General features: G+C 48.4%; 1 protein-coding gene across 2 annotated transcripts in view; it reads left to right on the top strand.

The window, feature by feature from the left end:
* The window catches only part of LOC139765811 (metabotropic glutamate receptor 5-like), a 173,759-nt gene that overhangs the window by 61,764 nt on the left and 92,647 nt on the right, over positions 1 to 19,348 (top strand). For both annotated transcript variants that reach the window (XM_071693604.1, XM_071693605.1), the window contains exons 7-10: positions 12,888 to 13,117; positions 13,568 to 13,734; positions 17,138 to 17,214; positions 18,850 to 19,024. In XM_071693604.1, the coding sequence (XP_071549705.1) occupies positions 12,888 to 13,117; positions 13,568 to 13,734; positions 17,138 to 17,214; positions 18,850 to 19,024 (649 nt within the window). The remainder of the gene's footprint in view (positions 1 to 12,887; positions 13,118 to 13,567; positions 13,735 to 17,137; positions 17,215 to 18,849; positions 19,025 to 19,348) is intronic.

Here is a 19,348-nt window from a genome sequence, read left to right as displayed (position 1 = left end):
CCCTCAACCCTACTGTACCTAATAACCTTGCTCTTATTCACATTTACTCTTAACTTTCTTCTTTCACACACTTTACCAAACTCAGTCACCCGCTTCTGCAGTTTCTCACATGAATCAGCCACCAGCGCTGTATCATCAGCGAACAACAACTGACTCACTTCCCAAGCTCTCTCATCCCCAACAGACTTCATACTTGCCCCTCTTTCCAAAACTCTTGCATTCACCTCCCTAACAACCCCATCCATAAACAAATTAAACAACCATGGAGACATCACACACCCCTGCCGCAAACCTACATTCACTGAGAACCAATCACTCTCCTCTCTTCCTACACGTACACATGCCTTACATCCTCGATAAAAACTTTTCACTGCTTCTAGCAACTTGCCTCCCACACCATATATTCTTAATACCTTCCACAGAGCATCTCTATCAACTCTATCATATGCCTTCTCCAGATCCATAAATGCTACATACAAATCCATTTGATTTTCTAAGTATTTCTCACATACATTCTTCAAAGCAAACACCTGATCCACACATCCTCTACCACTTCTGAAACCACACTGCTCTTCCCCAATCTGATGCTCTGTACATGCCTTCACCCTCTCAATCAATACCCTCCCATATAATTTACCAGGAATACTCAACAAACTTATTCCTTTGTAATTTGAGCACTCACTCTTATCCCCTTTGTCTTTGTACAATGGCGCTATGCACGCATTCCGCCAATCCTCAGGCACCTCACCATGAGTCATACATACATTAAATAACCTTACCAACCAGTCAATAATACAGTCACCCCCTTTTTTTAATAAATTCCACTGCAATACCATCCAAACCTGCTGCCTTGCCGGCTTTCATCTTCCGCAAAGCTTTTACTACCTCTTCTTCTCTTTTTACCAAATCATTTACCCTAACCCTCTCACTTTGCACACCACCTCGACCAAAACACCCTATATCTGCCACTCTATCATCAAACACATTCAACAAACCTTCAAAATACTCACTCCATCTCCTTCTCACATCACCACTACTTGTTATCACCTCCCCATTTGCGCCCTTCACTGAAGTTCCCATTTGCTCCCTTGTCTTACGCACTTTATTTACCTCCTTCCAAAACATCTTGTTATTCTCCCTGAAATTTAATGATACTCTCTCACCCCAACTCTCATTTGCCCTCTTTTTCACCTCTTGCACCTTTCTCTTTACCTTCTGTCTCTTTCTTTTATACATCTCCCACTCAATTGCATTTTTTCCCTGCAAAAATTGTCCAAATGCCTCTCTCTTCTCTTTCACTAATAATCTTACTTCTTCATCCCACCACTCACTACCCTTTCTAATCAACCCACCTCCCACGCTTCTCATGCCACAAGCATCTTTTCCGCAGTCCATCACTGATTTCCTAAATACATCCCATTCCTCCCCCACTCCCCTTACTTCCATTGTTCTCACCTTTTTCCATTCTGTACTCAGTCTCTCCTGGTACTTCCTCACACATGTCTCCTTCCCAAGCTCACTTACTCTCACCACCCTCTTCACCCCAACATTCACTCTTCTTTTCTGAACACCCCTACAAATCTTCACCTTAGCCTCCACAAGATAATGATCAGACATCCCTCCAGTTGCACCTCTCAGCACATTAACATCCAAAAGTCTCTCTTTCGCGCGCCTGTCAATTAACACGTAATCCAATAACGCTCTCTGGCCATCTCTCCTACTTACATACGTATACTTATATATATCTCGCTTTTTAAACCAGGTATTCCCAATCACCAGTCCTTTTTCAGCACGTAAACCTACAAGCTCTTCACCATTTCCATTTACAACACTGAACTCCCCATGTACACCAATTATTCCCTCAACTGCCACATTACTCACCTTTGCATTCAAATCACCCATCACTATAACCCGGTCTCGTGCATCAAAACCACTAACACACTCATTCAGCTGCTCCCAAAACACTTGCCTCTCATGATCTTTCTTCTCTTGCCCAGGTGCATATGCACCAATAATCACCCATCTCTCTGCATCAACTTTCAGTTTTACCCATATTAATCGAGAATTTACTTTCTTACATTCTATCACATACTCCCACAACTCCTGTTTCAGGAGTACTGCTACTCCTTCCCTTGCTCTTGTCCTCTCACTAACCCCTGACTTTACTCCCAAGACATTCCCAAACCACTCTTGCCCTTTACCCTTGAGCTTCGGTTCACTCAGAGCCAAAACATCCAGGTTCCTCTCCTCAAGCATACTACCTACCTTTTTTCACATCTTGGTTACATCCACACACATTTAGACACCCCAGTCTGAGCCTTCGAGGAGGATGAGCACTCCCCGCGTGACTCCTTCTTCTGTTTCCCATACATATATATATATATATATATATATATATATATATATATATATATATATATATATATATTTATATGATAGAGTTGATAGAGATGCTCTGTGGAAGGTATTAAGAATATATGGCGTGGGAGGCAAGTTGTTAGAAGCAGTGAAAAGTTTTTATCGAGGATGTAAGGCATGTGTACGTGTAGGAAGAGAGGAAAGTGATTGGTTCTCAGTGAATGTAGGTTTGCGGCAGGGGTGTGTGATGTCTCCATGGTTGTTTAATTTGTTTATGGATGGGGTTGTTAGGGAGGTGAATGCAAGAGTTTTGGAAAGAGGGGCAAGTATGAAGTCTGTTGGGGATGAGAGAGCTTGGGAAGTGAGTCAGTTGTTGTTCGCTGATGATACAGCGCTGGTGGCTGATTCATGTGAGAAACTGCAGAAGCTGGTGACTGAGTTTGGTAAAGTGTGTGGAAGAAGAAAGTTAAGAGTAAATGTGAATAAGAGCAAGGTTATTAGGTACAGTAGGGTTGAGGGTCAAGTCAATTGGGAGGTGAGTTTGAATGGAGAAAAACTGGAGGAAGTAAAGTGTTTTAGATATCTGGGAGTGGATCTGGCAGCGGATGGAACCATGGAAGCGGAAGTGGATCATAGGGTGGGGGAGGGGGCGAAAATTCTGGGGGCCTTGAAGAATGTGTGGAAGTCGAGAACATTATCTCGGAAAGCAAAAATGGGTATGTTTGAAGGAATAGTGGTTCCAACAATGTTGTATGGTTGCGAGGCGTGGGCTATGGATAGAGTTGTGCGCAAGAGGATGGATGTGCTGGAAATGAAATGTTTGAGGACAATGTGTGGTGTGAGGTGGTTTGATCGAGTGAGTAACGTAAGGGTAAGAGAGATGTGTGGAAATAAAAAGAGCGTGGTTGAGAGAGCAGAAGAGGGTGTTTTGAAGTGGTTTGGGCACATGGAGAGAATGAGTGAGGAAAGATTGACCAAGAGGATATATGTGTCGGAGGTGGAGGGAACGAGGAGAAGAGGGAGACGAAATTGGAGGTGGAAAGATGGAGTGAAAAAGATTTTGTGTGATCGGGACCTGAACATGCAGGAGGGTGAAAGGAGGGCAAGGAATAGAGTGAATTGGATCGATGTGGTATACCGGGGTTGACGTGCTGTCAGTGGATTGAATCAAGGCATGTGAAGCGTCTGGGGTAAACCATGGAAAGCTGTGTAGGTATGTATATTTGCGTGTGTGGACGTATGTATATACATGTTTATGGGGGGGGGGGGTTAGGCCATTTCTTTCGTCTGTTTCCTTGCGCTACGTCGCAAACGCGGGAGACAGCGACAAAGTATAATAAAGAAAAAAATAAAAAAAAAATATATATATATATATATATATATATATATATATATATATATATATATATATATATTTTTTTTTTTTTTTTTTTCTTTCATACCATTCGCCATTTCCTGCATTAGCAAGGTAGCGTTAGGAACAGAGGACTGGGCCTTTGAGGGAAAATCCTCACCTGGCCCCCTTCTCTGTTCCCTCTCTTGGAAAATTGAAAAAAAAAAATAAACAAAGAGGGGAGGATTTCCAGCCACCCGCTTCTTCCCCTTTTAGTCGCCTTCTACGACACGCATGGAATACGTGGGAAGTATTCTTTCTTCCCTATCCCCAGGGATGATATATATATATATATATATATATATATATATATATATATATATATATATATATATATATATATATATATATATACATATATTATCCTTGGGGATAGGGGAGAAAGAATACTTCCCACGTATTCCATGCGTGTCGTAGAAGGCGACTAAAAGGGGAGGGAGCGGAAGACTGGAAATCCTCCCCTCTCGTTTTTTTTTTTTCTGATTTTCCAAAACAAGGAACAGAGGGTGCCAGGTGAGGATATTCCAAAAACGGCCCAGTCCTCTGTTCTTAACGCTACCTCGCTAACGCGGGAAATGGCGAATAGTTTAAAAGAAAAAAAAAAAAAAATATATATATATATATATATATATATATATATATATATATATATATATATATATATATATATATACATATATATATATATATATATATATATATATATATATATATATATATATATATATATATATTTTTTTTTTTTTTTTTCATACTATTCGACATTTCCCGCATTAGCGAGGTAGTGCTAAGAACAGAAGGACTGGGCCTTTGAGGGAATATCCTCACCTGGCCCCCTTCTCTGTTCCTTCTTTTGGCAAAAATATAAAAAAAAATAAAAAAAAATAAAAAAAAAGAAAGAAAAAACGAGAGGGGAGGATTTCCAGCCCCCGCTCCCTTCCCTTTTAGTCGCCTTCTACGACACGCAGGAAATACGTGGGAAGTATTCTTTCTACCCTATCCCCAGGGATAAATATATATATATATATATATATATATATATATATATATATATATATATATATATATATATATATATATATATATATATACATATATATATATGTTTTGGTCGAGGCTTTGTGCAAAGTGAGAGGGTTAGGGAAAATGATTTGGTAAACAGAGAAGAGGTAGTAAAAGCTTTGCGGAAGATGAAAGCCGGCAAGGCAGCAGGTTTGGCCGGTATTGCAGTGGAATTTATTAAAGAAGTGGGTGACTGTATTATTGACTGGTTGGTAAGGTTATTTAATGTATGTATGACTCATGGTGAGGTGCCTGAGGATTGGCGGAATGCGTGCATAGTGCCATTGTACAAAGGGAAAGGGGATAAGAGTGAGTGCTCAAATTACAGAGGTATAAGTTTGTTGAGTATTCCTGGTAAATTATATGGGAGGGTATTGATTGAGAGGGTGAAGGCATGTACAGAGCATCAGATTGGGGAAGAGCAGTGTGGTTTCAGAAGTGGTAGAGGATGTGTGGATCAGGTGTTTGCTTTGAAGAATTATGTGAGAAATACTTAGAAAAGCAAATGGATTTGTATGTAGCATTTATGGATCTGGAGAAGGCTTATGATAGAGTTGATAGAGATGCTCTGTGGAAGGTATTAAGAATATATGGTGTTGGAGGCAAGTTGTTAGAAGCAGTGAAAAGTTTTTATCGAGGATGTAAGGCATGTGTACGTGTAGGAAGAGAGGAAAGTGATTGGTTCTCAGTGAATGTAGGTTTGCGGCAGGGGTGTGTGATGTCTGCATGGTTGTTTAATTTGTTTATGGATGGGGTTGTTAGGGAGGTGAATGCAAGAGTTTTGGAAAGAGGGGCAAGTATGAAGTCTGTTGGGGATGAGAGAGCTTGGGAAGTGAGTCAGTTGTTCGCTGATGATACAGCGCTGGTGGCTGATTCATGTGAGAAACTGCAGAAGCTGGTGACTGAGTTTGGTTAAGTGTGTGAAAGAAGAAAGTTAAGAGTAAATGTGAATAAGAGCAAGGATATTAGGTACAGTAGGGTTGAGGGTCAAGTCAATTGGGAGGTAAGTTTGAATGGAGAAAAACTGGAGGAAGTAAAGTGTTTTAGATATCTGGGAGTGGATCTGGCAGCGGTTGGAACCATGGAAGCGGAAGTGGATCATAGGGTGGGGGAGGGGGCGAAAATTCTGGGAGACTTGAAGAATATGTGGAAGTCGAGAACATTATCTCGGAAAGCAAAAATGGGTATGTTTGAAGGAATAGTGGTTCCAACAATGTTGTATGGTTGCGAGGCGTGGGCTATGGATAGAGTTGTGCGCAGGAGGATGGATGTGCTGGAAATGAGATGTTTGAGGACAATGTGTGGTGTGAGGTGGTTTGATCGAGTAAGTAACGTAAGGGTAAGAGAGATGTGTGGAAATAAAAAGAGCGTGGTTGAGAGAGCAGAAGAGGGTGTTTTGAAATGGTTTGGGCACATGGAGAGAATGAGTGAGGAAAGATTGACCAAGAGGATATATGTGTCGGAGGTTGAGGGAACGAGGAGAAGTGGGAGACCAAATTGGAGGTGGAAAGATGGAGTGAAAAAGATTTTGTGTGATCGGGGCTTGAACATGCAGGAGGGTGAAAGGAGGGCAAGGAATAGAGTGAATTGGATTGATGTGGTATACCGGGGTTGACGTGCTGTCAGTGGATTGAATCAGGGCATGTGAAGCGTCTGGGGTAACCCATGGAAAGCTGTGTAGGTATGTATATTTGCGTGTGTGGACGTATGTATATACATGTGTATGGGGGTGGGTTGGGCCATTTCTTTCGTCTGTTTCCTTGCGCTACCTCGCAAACGCGGGAGACAGCGACAAAGCAAAAATAAAAAAACAAAAAAAAAATACATATATATATATATATATATATATATATATATATATATATATATATATATATATATATATATATATATATATATATATGTGTGTGTGTGTGTATGTGTGTGTGTTTGTGTCGCGGAGTGGCGATGGGAATGGATGAAGGCAGCAATTATGGACATGTACATGAGTATATATATGTATATGCCTGTGTATGTATATGTATCTATACGTTAGAATGTATAGGCATGTATATGTGTATGTGTGGGCGTTTATGTATATACATGTGTATGTGGGTGTGTTGGGCCATTCCTCGTCTGTTTCCTTGCGCTACCTTGCTAACGCGGGAGACAACGATCAAGTATAACAAATAAGTTAAATAAATGATAAATAGTTTATGAAATTACCATTATAAGGCCACTCAGGTACTCGCTTCGTCTCAGCTGAAATTATCATATCTTCATTTACATATAATCATTTCCACTCACTTTACGCAACATATGAATTGCTTCCGCTTATATTGTTATACCCTCACAAGTGACATCACTTGCAACAAGTATATCGATGGGTTAAGCTTTGGGATCCACTTACGAATCCTCACGAATCACGAGAGACGGGGAATCATCTGTATTGACGTTGTGTGTGAAGCCTTTCAGACCATCTCCCAAACTAAACTCCCAGCCTGAATTAACGTCCCATATTTCCTCCCCGGGGTATACCGGGAAGTAACCCTTGTCTACCCCCGTAGCACACCTCCCTGTTATCAGAGGACATCTGGGATACTCGTCCCATCAGACAGCAGTGACTCTACAGCTGTTGTGTTAACAGAGAGACAGGAGGTAAATGGCATCTTGGCTTACTGTAGAGAGTGACTAAAAGGCCCAGAACTCGTCGGTAGAATTGACTAGTTGGGTTTAGTTCAACAAATGTTCAAAATGCTTCTCTGTTTATGCATTTTTGAACATATTTGTATGCCTGTTTATGTGGTTTGAACACATGTTGAAGTGCAGGTAACTGCTGGATTCATCCCTTGAGTCTGGACTTTCCAGGAAACACCATTATCAGCGCTGGAACAGGAGGGTAGTACAAGATCTTGGCTATACATATCTGGACGTCCCCCATACCCTATGTGTTCATTAGTGGTTCCTTGTTATCTCCCATCATTGCAGTTCGTATGTTAGTAATCTGCGTGTGTTTGCTCTCCCTCCGGTCATGGAAGAGGAGGCGTCGTTTGGGTGGAGCTGGATTTGTAATGGGGTCTTGGTGGAGTGCCGGAGATGGTGCAGAAGATAGCGAGAGTGTGTCACCCCCGACTGCTGGCTGTCGCCCAGGCTTCTGGTATCTCCCCTCCCCATTATCTCCCCTGGCATCTCCTCCCCCTGTGTCCCCTCCCCATCTATCTCCTCCCCTTGGTATCCCCTCTCTTTTGTCTCCCCTTGTATCTCCTTCCTTTTAAACTCCTCCACTAGCATCCCCTCCCCTTAATCTCCTTACCCAAATGGCGCCTCCCCCTTTTATCCTCTCTCTTGGTATCCCCTTTCCCTTGGTCTCCTCCCCTGGCGTTCCCCTCCGTCTCTCTCTCATCTTGATATCCCCTCTCCCTTAAGCCCCTTTTCTATTATCCCCTCCCTCATAAACCCCCTCCCTAGTATCCCCTCCATCTTAAACCCCTTCCCTAGCATCCCTCTATCCATTAAACCCCTTCCTTAGTATCTCCTCCACCTTAAACTTCTTCCCTAGCATCCCCCTCCCCTTAAACCCCTTTTCTTAGCATCCCCTCCCCTTAAACACCTTTCCTAGCATCCCCCTCCACCTGAAACCCCTTCCCTGGTATCCCCTCCCTCTGTACTTCTTACCTTAGCCCACCCTTATCCCTTATCTCCACCCTGGCTCGCCCTGTCCCCTCACCTCTTCCCTCCCCCTAGCATTACCTCCTTAGCTATCCTTCGACTGCCATCCCCTCCCCTTTAACTCTTCCCCTGAAATCCCCCTTGTGTCTTCTTCCCTGGCATGCCCTAACCTTTCTATCCTCCCTCGTATCCCCTCACGGAACCTACTGAAGCATACCCAGCTACCACACAAAGTGTGCGGGGTTCGAATCATTGTTGGTTGACGGAGACGTGGATATATGGGAACCTCATAACTTAGCAGATTAAGGAGGAAGATATGAGGCCTTCAGAGCAGTCAGGGGTGATCTTAGAAGTATCTGTAAGAAGCAAGCATGAGGGAAGTTTGTTTATATGAGAAGCAAGCATGAGGGAAGTCTGTTTATATGAGAAGCAAACATGAGGGAAGTCTTTTTACATGGTAAGCAAACATGAGGGAAGTCTGTTTATATGAGAAGCAAGCGTGAGGGAAGTCTTTTTACATGGTAAGCAAACATGAGGGAAGTCTGTTTATATGACAAATAAGCGTGAGGGAAGTCTTTTTACATGGTAAGCAAACATGAGGGAAGTCTGTTTATATGAGAAGCAAGCGTGAGGGAAGTCTGTCTATATGAGAAGCAAGCATGAGGGAAGCTTGTTTATATGAGAAGCAAACATGAGGGAAGTCTGTTTACATGAGAAGCAAGCATGAGGGAAGTCTGTTTATACGAGAAGCAAGCCTGAGGGAAGTCTGTTCATATGAGAAGCAAGCATGAGGGAAGTCTGTTTACATGAGAAGCAAGCATGAGGGAAGTTTGTTTATATGAGAAGAAAGCATGAGGGAAGCCTGTTTACATGAGAAGCAAGCATGAGGGAAGCTTGTTTGTACGAGAAGCAAGCATGAGGGAAGTTTGTTTATATGAGAAGCAAGAATGAGGGAAGTCTGTTTATATGAGAAGCAAGCATGAGGGAAGTCTGTTTATATGAGAAGCAAGCATAAGGGAAGTCTGTTTACATGAGAAGCAAGCATGAGGGAATTTTTTTTTATACGAGAAGCAAGCATGAGGGAATTTTGTTTATATGAGAAGCAAGCATGAGGGAAGTCTGTTTACATGAGAAGCAAGCATGAGGGAAGTTTGTTTATATGAGAAGCAAGCATGAGGGAAGTTTGTTTATATGAGAAGCAAGCATGAGGGAAGTCTGTTTACATGAGAAGCAAGCATGAGGGAAGTTTGTTTATAGGAGAAGCAAGCATGAGGGAAGTCTGTTTATATGAGAAGCAAGCATGAGGGAAGTGTTTACATGAGAAGCAAGCATGAGGGAAGTTTGTTTATAGGAGAAGCAAGCATGAGGGAAGTCTGTTTATATGAGAAGCAAACATGAGGGAAGTCTGGTTACCTGAAAAGCAAGCACGAGGGAAGTCCGTTTACATGAGAAGCAAGCATGAGGGAAGTCTGTTTATATGAGAAGCGTCGCTGACCCTGATGCATTCACCGGCCACCTCGTGTCGAGCCAGCAAAGGTTCGAATCCTGGTCGTGGCAGTTTGCCCACAGTCATCCCAGCTGTTCATCCTCCCCTAGGCGTTGGTCAGCTAAACTGGGTACCTGGGTTGGGCCAGTATGTATAGTATGTAACGTTAATTGGATGGCCTTAATCAGGGCATTCAGCTTCAAAAAATAAGCCACGGAAAGCTTAGCAATTTTCCCAATAACATATATGAAAAAATATATATTATTTTTTTTGTGAAGAAATCGATGATTACATCTCATACTATAGGAAAGGAAATATTGTATTGGGAAGGGAGAGAAGATAAGGAATAGAAAACAGTGATGGAAGTAAAGAAGGATATAGAAGGAAAAGAACAGAAGCTGAAATGTGAATTAGGAAGAGTTGAAATTTTGGGGAGCTAGAGGGGAGAATAGGGCGCAGTGATGACAGGGAAATGATGAGGGTTCACGAAGATAAGGAATGAGGTCGTGTAGATAAGAACAGAATATGCTCAGGCAATACAAGTCGGTTTTGAACACAAGAGACGGAAAGGGAGAATTTAGACGATAAGATGTGATAAACGAACAGGTCCTTACTTATTAAGAAAGGGGCATTGTTGAGTTCAGTGATAACAGATACCAACGGTCATCATGATAACAGATAAGAACGATAAACATGATAACACAGGAACGGTAGCTATAACAGATACGAACGGCTATCATGATAACATACGAACAGTCTGTTGAATCTCGGTAAGCGATTCTGCTGATGATACACAGATAAGATATTACAGATAAGGGAGGTCATGACGACAAGTGATCTTACGAAAGCTTAAGATCAAGATGATAAGCTGGACACATGTACACTTCTGGTCAGGACACATGTACACTTCTGGTCAGGACACATGTACACTTCTGGTCAAGACACTTGTACACTTCTGGTCAGAACACATGTACACTTCTGGTCAAGACATTTGTACACTTCTGGTCAGAACACATGTACACTTCTGGTCAAGACACTTGTACACTTCTGGTCAGAACACATGTACACTTCTGGTCAAGACACTTGTACACTTCTGGTCAGAACACATGTACACTTCTGGTCAGGACATTTGTACACTTCTGGTCAGGACATTTGTACACTTTTGGTCAGGACACATGTACACTTCTGGTCAGGACACATGTACACTTCTGGTCAGGACATTTGTACACTTCTGGTCAGGACATTTGTACAGTTTTGGTCAGGACACATGTACACTTCTGGTCAGGACACATGTACACTTCTGGTCAGGACATTTGTACACTTCTGGTCAGGACATCTGTACACTTTTGGTCAGGACACATGTACACTTCTGGTCAGGACACATGTACACTTCTGGTCAGGACATTTGTACACTTCTGGTCAGGACATTTGTACAGTTTTGGTCAGGACACATGTACACTTCTGGTCAGGACACATGTACACTTCTGGTCAGGACATTTGTACACTTCTGGTCAGGACATCTGTACACTTTTGGTCAGGACACATGTACACTTCTGGTCAGGACACATGTACACTTCTGGTCAGGACATTTGTACACTTCTGGTCAGGACATTTGTACACTTCTGGTCAGGACACTTGTACACTTCTGGTCAGGACACATGTACACTTCTAGTCAGGATATTTGTACACTTCTGGTCAGGACATTTGTACACTTTTGGTCAGGACACATGTACACTTCTGGTCAGGACACATGTACACTTCTGGTCAGGACATTTGTACACTTCTGGTCAGGACATCTGTACACTTTTGGTCAGGACACATGTACACTTCTGGTCAGGACACATGTACACTTCTGGTCAGGACACATGTACACTTCTGGTCAGGACATTTGTACACTTCTGGTCAGGACATTTGTACAGTTTTGGTCAGGACACATGTACACTTCTGGTCAGGACACATGTACACTTCTGGTCAGGACATTTGTACACTTCTGGTCAGGACATCTGTACACTTTTGGTCAGGACACATGTACACTTCTGGTCAGGACACATGTACACTTCTGGTCAGGACATTTGTACACTTCTGGTCAGGACATTTGTACAGTTTTGGTCAGGACACATGTACACTTCTGGTCAGGACACATGTACACTTCTGGTCAGGATATTTGTACACTTCTGGTCAGGACATTTGTACACTTTTGGTCAGGACACATGTACACTTCTGGTCAGGACACATGTACACTTCTGGTCAGGACATTTGTACACTTCTGGTCAGGACATTTGTACACTTCTGGTCAGGACACATGTACACTTCTGGTCAGAACACATGTACACTTCTGGTCAGGACACATGTACACTTCTGGTCAGAACACATGTACACTTCTGGTCAGGACACATGTACACTTCTGGTCAGGACATTTGTACACTTCTGGTCAGGACATTTGTACACTTCTGGTCAGGACACATGTACACTTCTGGTCAGGACATTTGTACACTTCTGGTCAGGACATTTGTACACTTCTGGTCAGGACACATGTACACTTCTGGTCAGTACACCATCACCAACACTGTCATTACACCATCATCACTCACCGTCACTCAGCCGAAGACAACCAGACGAAGATCATGAGTCATCTCGTGCTGAGCTGCGTAGCCTCGCACACACACACACACACACACACACACACACACACACACACACACACACACCTCGTGCCCTCCCTGTGTGTCAGAGGTGATGAACAGACCGGGTGAACAGGACGCATCAGTAGGCACGTGAATAGAACGTATCTATTGCCATCAGACGGACGCTGTGCCCCTCCTGTAGTTGCCAAGCCCCAGAACCTGTAATCTAGCGGCCTGCCACCAGGAGCATAGTTGCTTATGTTCGTCGTGCCATTTACTCTTCTCTCTTTCTTGCCCGTCTTGTCTCCGCCCACAGTGACGGGTGGGCGGACCGTTCGGACGTGGTGGGCGGCCTGGAGGAGGCGGCCGTGGGAGGCCTCTCCATCAAGATCCAGAGCTGGCCCGTGGCCGAGTTCGACGACCACTACTTCAGGCTGGAGCCGGACAACAACACCAGGAACCCCTGGTTCAGGGAGTTCTGGCAGATGAGGTTCAACTGTTCTCTGCCTGGACGGGAGGAGATCACCTCCCTCCCCCGCTGCTCTGGTGAGTACTGTTCTTGCTCGTCCAACGTAACCAGGTCGAGAGTAATTCTGTGTGAGGGTGACTTTGTGGGTCTGGATACCGTTTAATGAGCTCATTAGATAGTTAGATCTGTGTGTACTCCATATGAGCAACTGTATGGTGTATATTACTATGATTTCCCATACCATCTACTTAGCCATACCTGAATGTCTTTACCCCCAACCCTCACCCTCACCAGCTACCCGCCACCTGCCCTCTCTGTGCCACCTGCCCTCTCTGTGCCACCTGGTTTCACCCTACCACAAACCGCTACAGTACTGTCACCCACTTCACCTTTGCAGCCACCAACTCACCACCTCACCACCTACCACACACACACACACCCACACACACACACACACACACACACACACACACACACACAGGACACCACCCACCGCTGCCCCAAGCTAAGGCTCCCTCCATCCCCAGGTACGGAGTCGCTACGCAAGGGGTACAAGCAGGACACCAAGATGGCGTTCGTCATGAAGGCCATCTACACGATGGCGTGGGGCCTGCACAACATGCAGCAGGACCTGTGCCGCTCCCTCCAGGGCCTCTGTGACTCCATGCTGCCCATCAACGGCTCTCTGTACAGGGTCAGTCCACATACCCCCCTGCCTGTTGCGACACTCCGTTATTCTACGGGTTGCTCTGTTTCAGTCGCCGGTACGGCAGCCCAGACATACCAAGTTACACTGAGCATAGTTTACCACTGTGTTCCCGCATCTATCGCCGCAATGTGTCGATAGATGCACATCTTCCTGTACGTTTTTCGTCGATATATTGGGTCAACATCGTAATGACCTCATTTAAATGAACAATGATTTATAGTACAGTCGACTACTGGCTCTGAAGAGGTCAAATGATGTTGATATGGAATACCAGGGGTGTTGTGTGTTGCGGGGAGGGTTGTGTGTGGGGGAGGGTTGTGTGTGGGGGGAGGGTTGTGTGTGTGGGGAGGGTTGTGTGTGGGGGAGGGTTGTGTGTGGGGGGAGAGTTGTGTGTGGGGGAGGGTTGTGTGTGGGGGAGGGTTGTGTGTTGCAGGGAGGGTTGTGTGTTGCGGGGAGGGTTGTGTGTTGCGGGGAGGGTTGTGTGTTGCGGGGAGGGTTGTGTGTTGCGGGGAGGGTTGTGTGTTGCGGGGAGGGTTGTGTGTTGCGGGGAGGGTTGTGTGTGGGGGAGGGTTGTGTGTGGGGGGAGGGTTGTGTGTTGCGGGGAGGGTTGTGTGTTGCGGGGAGGGTTGTGTGTGGGGGGAGGGTTGTGTGTTGCGGGGAGGGTTGTGTGTGGGGGGATGGTTGTGTGTGGGGGGAGGGTTGTGTGTGGGGGGAGGGTTGTGTGTGGGGGGAGGGTTGTGTGTGGGGGGAGGGTTGTATGTGGGGGGAGGGTTGTGTGTTGCGGGGAGGGTTGTGTGTGGGGGGAGGGTTGTGTGTTGCGGGGAGGGTTGTGTGTTGCGGGGAGGGTTGTGTGTGGGGGAGGGTTGTGTGTTGCGGGGAGGGTTGTGTGTGGGGGGAGGGTTGTGTGTGAGGGGAGGGTTGTGTGTGGGGGGAGGGTTGTGTGTTGCGGGGAGGGTTGTGTGTGGGGGGAGGGTTGTGTGTGGGGGGAGGGTTGTGTGTGGGGGGAGGGTTGTGTGTGGGGGGAGGGTTGTGTGTGGGGGGAGGGTTGTGTGTTGCGGGGAGGGTTGTGTGTTGCGGGGAGGGTTGTGTGTGGGGGAGGGTTGTGTGTTGCGGGGAGGGTTGTGTGTGGGGGGAGGGTTGTGTGTGGGGGGAGGGTTGTGTGTTGCGGGGAGGGTTGTGTGTTGCGGGGAGGGTTGTGTGTGGGGGGAGGGTTGTGTGTGGGGGAGGGTTGTGTGTTGCGGGGAGGGTTGTGTGTGGGGGGAGGGTTGTGTGTTGCGGGGAGGGTTGTATGTTGCGGGGAGGGTTGTGTGTTGCGGGGAGGGTTGTGTGTGGGGGGAGGGTTGTGTGTGGGGGAGGGTTGTGTGTGGGGGAGGGTTGTGTGTGGGGGAGGGTTGTGTGGGGGGGAGGGTTGTGTAGGGGGAGGGTTGTGTGTTGCGGGGAGGGTTGTGTGTGGGGGGAGGGTTGTGTGTTGCGGGGAGGGTTGTGTGTTGCGGGGAGGGTTGTGTGTGGGAGGAGGGTTGTGTGTGGGGGGAGGGTTGTGTGGGGGGAAGGGTTGTGTGTGGGGGGAGGGTTGTGTGGGGGGGAGGGTTGTGTGGGGGAGGGTTGTGTAGGGGGAGGGTTGTGTGGGGGGAGGGTTGTGTGTGGGGGGAGGGTTGTGTGGGGGGAGGGTTGTGTGTGAGGGGAGGGCTGTGTGGGGGGGGAGGGTTGTGTGTTGCGGGGAGGGTTGTGTGTGGGGGGAGGGTTGTGTGTGGGGGAGGGTTGTGTGGGGGTAGGGTTGTGTGTGGGGGGAGGGTTGTGTGTGGGGAGGGTTGTGTGGGGGGAGGGTTGTGTGTGGGGGAGGGTTGTGTGGGGGGAGGGTTGTGTGTGGGGGAGGGTTTGTGTGGGGGGAGGGTTGTGTGTGGGGGGAGGGTTGTGTGGGGGGAGGGTTGTGTGGGGGAGGGTTGTGTGTGGGGAGGGTTGTGTGGGGGGAGGGTTGTGTGTGGGGGAGGGTTGTGTGGGGGGAGGGTTGTGTGTGGGGAGGGTTGTGTGGGGGGAGGGTTGTGTGTGGGGGAGGGTTGTGTGGGGGGAGGGTTGTGTGTGGGGGAGGGTTGTGTGTGGGGGAGGGTTGTGTGTGGGGGAGGGTTGTGTGTGGGGGAGGGTTGTGTGGGGGGAGGGTTGTGTGGGGGGAGGGTTGTGTGGGGGAGGGTTGTGTGGGGGGAGGGTTGTGTGTGGGGGGAGGGTTGTGTGGGGGGAGGGTTGTGTGGGGGGAGGGTTGTGTGTGGGGGAGGGTGTGTGTGGGGGAGGGTTGTGTGTGGGGGAGGGTTGTGTGGGGGGAGGGTTGTGTGTGGGGGAGGGTTGTGTGGGGGGAGGGTTGTGTGGGGGGAGGGTTGTGTGGGGGGAGGGTTGTGTGGGGGGAGGGTTGTGTGGGGGAGGGTTGTGTGTGGGGGGAGGGTTGTGTGTGGGGGAGGGTTGTGTGGGGGGAGGGTTGTGTGGGGGGAGGGTTGTGTGGGGGAGGGTTGTGTGTGGGGGAGGGTTGTGTGTGGGGAGGGTTGTGTGGGGGGAGGGTTGTGGTGGGGGAGGGTTGTGTTGGGGGAGGGTTGTGTGTGGGGGAAGGTTGTGTGTGGGGGAGGGTTGTGTGTGGGGGGAGGGTTGTGTGTGGGGGAGGTTGTGTGTGGGGAGGGTTGTGTGGGGGGGAGGGTTGTGTGTGGGGGAGGGTTGTGTGTGGGGGGAGGGTTGTGTGTGGGGGAGGGTTGTGTGGGGGGAGGGTTGTGTGGGGGGAGGGTTGTGTGGGGGGAGGGTTGTGTGTGGGGGAGGGTTGTGTGTGGGGGAGGGTTGTGTGTGGGGGAGGTTGTGTGTGGGGGAGGGTTGTGTGTGGGGGAGGGTTGTGTGTGGGGGGAGGGTTGTGTGTGGGGGAGGGTTGTGTGTGGGGGAGGGTTGTGTGTGGGGGAGGGTTGTGTGGGGGGAGGGTTGTGTGGGGGGAGGGTTGTGTGGGGGAGGGTTGTGTGTGGGGGAGGGTTGTGTGTGGGGGAGGGTTGTGTGGGGGGAGGGTTGTGTGGGGGGAGGGTTGTGTGGGGGGAGGGTTGTGTGTGGGGGAGGGTTGTGTTGGGGGAGGGTTGTGTGGGGGGAGGGTTGTGTGTGGGGGAGGGTTGTGTGGGGGGAGGGTTGTGTGTGGGGGAGGGTTGTGTGGGGGGGAGGGTTGTGTGGGGGGAGGGTTGTGTGGGGGGAGGGTTGTGTGTGGGGGGAGGGTTGTGTGTGGGGGAGGGTTGTGTGTTGGGGGAGGGTTGTGTGGGGGGGAGGGTTGTGTGGGGGGAGGGTTGTGTGGGGGGAGGGTTGTGTGGGGGGAGGGTTGTGTTGAGGGAGGGGAAGAGGCAGCACCTGGCTGACGTCACTTGTCTTCCGTCTGTTGCAGGATTATCTGATGAACGTGACCTTCTCGTACATGAAGGAGACGGTGACCTTCGACTCTCGCGGCGATCCACCCGGAAGGTAATGTCTGCTACACCATCCGCCCTGCCCTCACCCCACTGACTGCTTCCCTACCCTCACCCCACTGACTGCTGCCCTGCCCTCACCCCACTGACTGCTGCCCTGCCCTCACCCCACTGACTGCTGCCCTGCCCTCACCCCACTGACTGCTGCCCTGCCCTCACCCCACTGACTGCTGCCCTACCCTCACCCCACTGACTGCTGCCCTGCCCTCACCCCACTGACTCCTTCCCTACCCTCACCCCACTGACTGCTGCCCTGCCCTCACCCCACTGACTGCTTCCCTACCCTCACCCCACTGACTGCTGCCCTGCCCTCACCCCACTGACTCCTTCCCTACCCTCACCCCACTGACTCCTTCCCTACCCTCACCCCACTGACTCCTTCCCTACCCTCACCCCACTGACTGCTGCCCTACCCTCACCCCACTGACTCCTTCCCTACCCTCACCCCACTGGGTTAGAATATTGCTGTTAAAGATAATAAAGTATAATCAAGGCTATGACAATAAATATCCCTTTGCTACTTTGCCAGACAACATAGAATTTTCCTCAGCTTTTCCCTTCTCGTACCTCCATGACGCAAGCCACCTGTGGGCCCGCATGATGACTCATTTCCTTCCACATGTACCGGTAATGACTGACCTCTGTGGCCATGTATGCACTCCCTCCCTCCTGGATCATGACCTCCTGACCTACCATCCTCGACCTCCATCATCCAGTACCCTCCCTTAACACCTTTCGCAGCTCCCATCCCACCACAGCCTCCCACTACCTGCCTCCTCACTAAACACATTCTCCCATGTTGTTTACCACACCACCACTCTACCACCACATGACACATAGCCAGTAGCCCCACCACAACCTGTTCGACCACAGTCTCAAACACCACCTCTGCACGACCACCTCCACCACCACCACCATAGTCTCCCCACCACCAACACACCCACAATATTCCCACCACCACCATCACAATCTCCGCACCACCACTACCATCACAATCTCCCCACCACCACTACCATCACAATCTCCCCACCACCACCATCACAGTCTCCCCATCACTACCACAATCTCCCCACCACCACCATCACAATCTCCCCACCACCACCATCACAATCTCCCCATCACTACCACCACAATCTCCCCACTACCACCATCACAATCTCCCCACCACCACCATCACAATCTCTCCATCACTACCACCACAATCTCCCCATCACTACCACCACAATCTCCCCATCACTACCACAATCTCCCCACCACCACCATCACAATCTCCCCATCACCACCACAATCTCCCCACCACCACCATCACAATCTCCCCACCACCACCATCACGATCTCCCCATCACTACCACCACAATCTCCCCACTACCACCATCACAATCTCCCCACCACCACCATCACAATCTCCCCATCACTACCACCACAATCTCCCCATCACTACCACCACAATCTCCCCACTACCACCATCACAATCTCCCCACCACCACCATCACAATCTCCCCATCACTACCACCACAATCTCCCCACTACTATCATTACAATCTCACCACCACCAACACAATCTCCCCACCATCGTCTTCGTAACCGCCAACGCCTCCAACATCACTTCTCTCCCTCACTGCCCCACCAGGTACGACATCATGAACTACCAGCGCCTGAAGAACGGTAGCTTCGACTACGTTCGTGTGGGGACGTGGGACAACGGGACGCTCCTGGTACACGAGGACCTGGTGGTCTTCAACAGCCCTGACCGCCTCCCCCCATCATCCGTCTGCTCCATGCCTTGTGCATACAACGAGTACAAGGCAGGTTGAACGCCACCAGTCTCGTAACCAAGTGACTGTTTGCCTGTATAAAGTGTTGCGTTATGTATTTCTGTCTCTGTGTATAGTAAGCACTATTAATGACGTTATAGCGATTCATGACGAGTGTATCTTGCCTCTGGTTGAAACCAATGATTTGACTGCGCCACAAAATACATAGCGTCAGGTCAGACATAGTCTGATTGGCTTCACTTCCTGCATCAGTTCAGCAACTCTTGCATGGGTAGGACTGATGAACACATTCTTAACACTTCATCATAAAAAGGCGGTTTATCGACTAGTTTATCTATTTAGCGTTTTTATTCA

Source organism: Panulirus ornatus, chromosome 56 (genome assembly GCF_036320965.1).
Source record: "Panulirus ornatus isolate Po-2019 chromosome 56, ASM3632096v1, whole genome shotgun sequence".
In the NCBI taxonomy this organism is placed as follows: domain Eukaryota; kingdom Metazoa; phylum Arthropoda; class Malacostraca; order Decapoda; family Palinuridae; genus Panulirus; species Panulirus ornatus.
This window is presented reverse-complemented; position numbering and strand designations above follow the sequence as displayed.